The 899-nt window shown below is 52.2% G+C and overlaps 1 protein-coding gene across 1 annotated transcript; it reads left to right on the forward strand.

Moving 5' to 3' along the window:
• Positions 1-290: 290 nt before the first annotated feature.
• Positions 291-879, forward strand: LOC111648808 (NADPH oxidase 5-like; the record flags this gene model as incomplete). Its single annotated transcript, XM_023398534.1, has 3 exons — positions 291-444; positions 524-696; positions 742-879. Coding segments are annotated over 3 exons (465 nt in total), but the record flags the coding sequence as incomplete, so codon positions are not given.
• Positions 880-899: the final 20 nt, after the last annotated feature.

The raw sequence follows: 899 nt of genomic DNA on the forward strand, positions 1-899 counted from the left end.
TTTAGTCTTTAGTCTTTAGTCTTAATCTTAATCTTAGTCTTTAGTCTTAGTCTTAGTTTTTAGTCTTTGGTCTTTAGTCTTAATCTTTGGTCTCAGTCTTTAGTGTTTAGTCTGGTTTAGGCTCTGACCTGGAGACACTGATCCACTGTGTGTTTGAGTTTATTTGTTCCTAAGATCAGCTGTTTGTGTTTGAGTTTATTCTTAAGATCAGCTGTTTGTCAGCCTCACGACTGAACTGCACATGTTGTTACTGACTCTAACTGTTGTGGTTGTGGACCTTACCTGTGCAGGTGCTGATGTTGCGGCGCTGTCTGACATGGCTGAGGGCCACCTGGGTGGTGAGGGTCTTACCTCTGGACCAGAACATCTTGCTGCATCAGATCGTGGGCTACGCCATCCTCTGCTACACCCTGGTCCACACGACGGCCCACATCTTCAACTTCGGTACAGACACTCAGGAGACAGGTACAGAGACAGGTGTCCTCCTCAGTGTCTCCTCATGTCCCGTCTCTGTGTCTCTCAGTCCAGCTTTCAGAGAGCAGTGAGTTCAGCCTGTGGGAGTACCTGCTGACCACACGGCCCGGGATCGGCTGGGTGAAGGGGACGGCCTCTGTGACTGGAGTGATCCTGCAGGTGGTGATCTGCCTGATGGTGCTCTGCTCCAGCACCTTCGTACGACGCAGCGGACACTTCGAGGTGAGACACCCGGACACTGAGGGATGACAGGGGGAGGTGGATCAGGTGGATCAGGTGGATCAGGTGGATCAGGGGGAGGTGGATCAGGTGGATCAGGTGGATCAGGTGGATCAGGTGGATCAGGGGGAGGTGGATCAGGTGGATCAGGTGGATCAGGTGAATCAGGTGGATCAGGTGGATCAGGTGGAGGTGGATCAGGTGGA

The sequence above is a fragment of the Seriola lalandi genome, unplaced genomic scaffold, assembly GCF_002814215.2.
Source record: "Seriola lalandi dorsalis isolate HSWRI2012SDOR001 ecotype SW California unplaced genomic scaffold, Sedor1 jcf7180002049230, whole genome shotgun sequence".
NCBI classification, from domain to species: domain Eukaryota; kingdom Metazoa; phylum Chordata; class Actinopteri; order Carangiformes; family Carangidae; genus Seriola; species Seriola lalandi.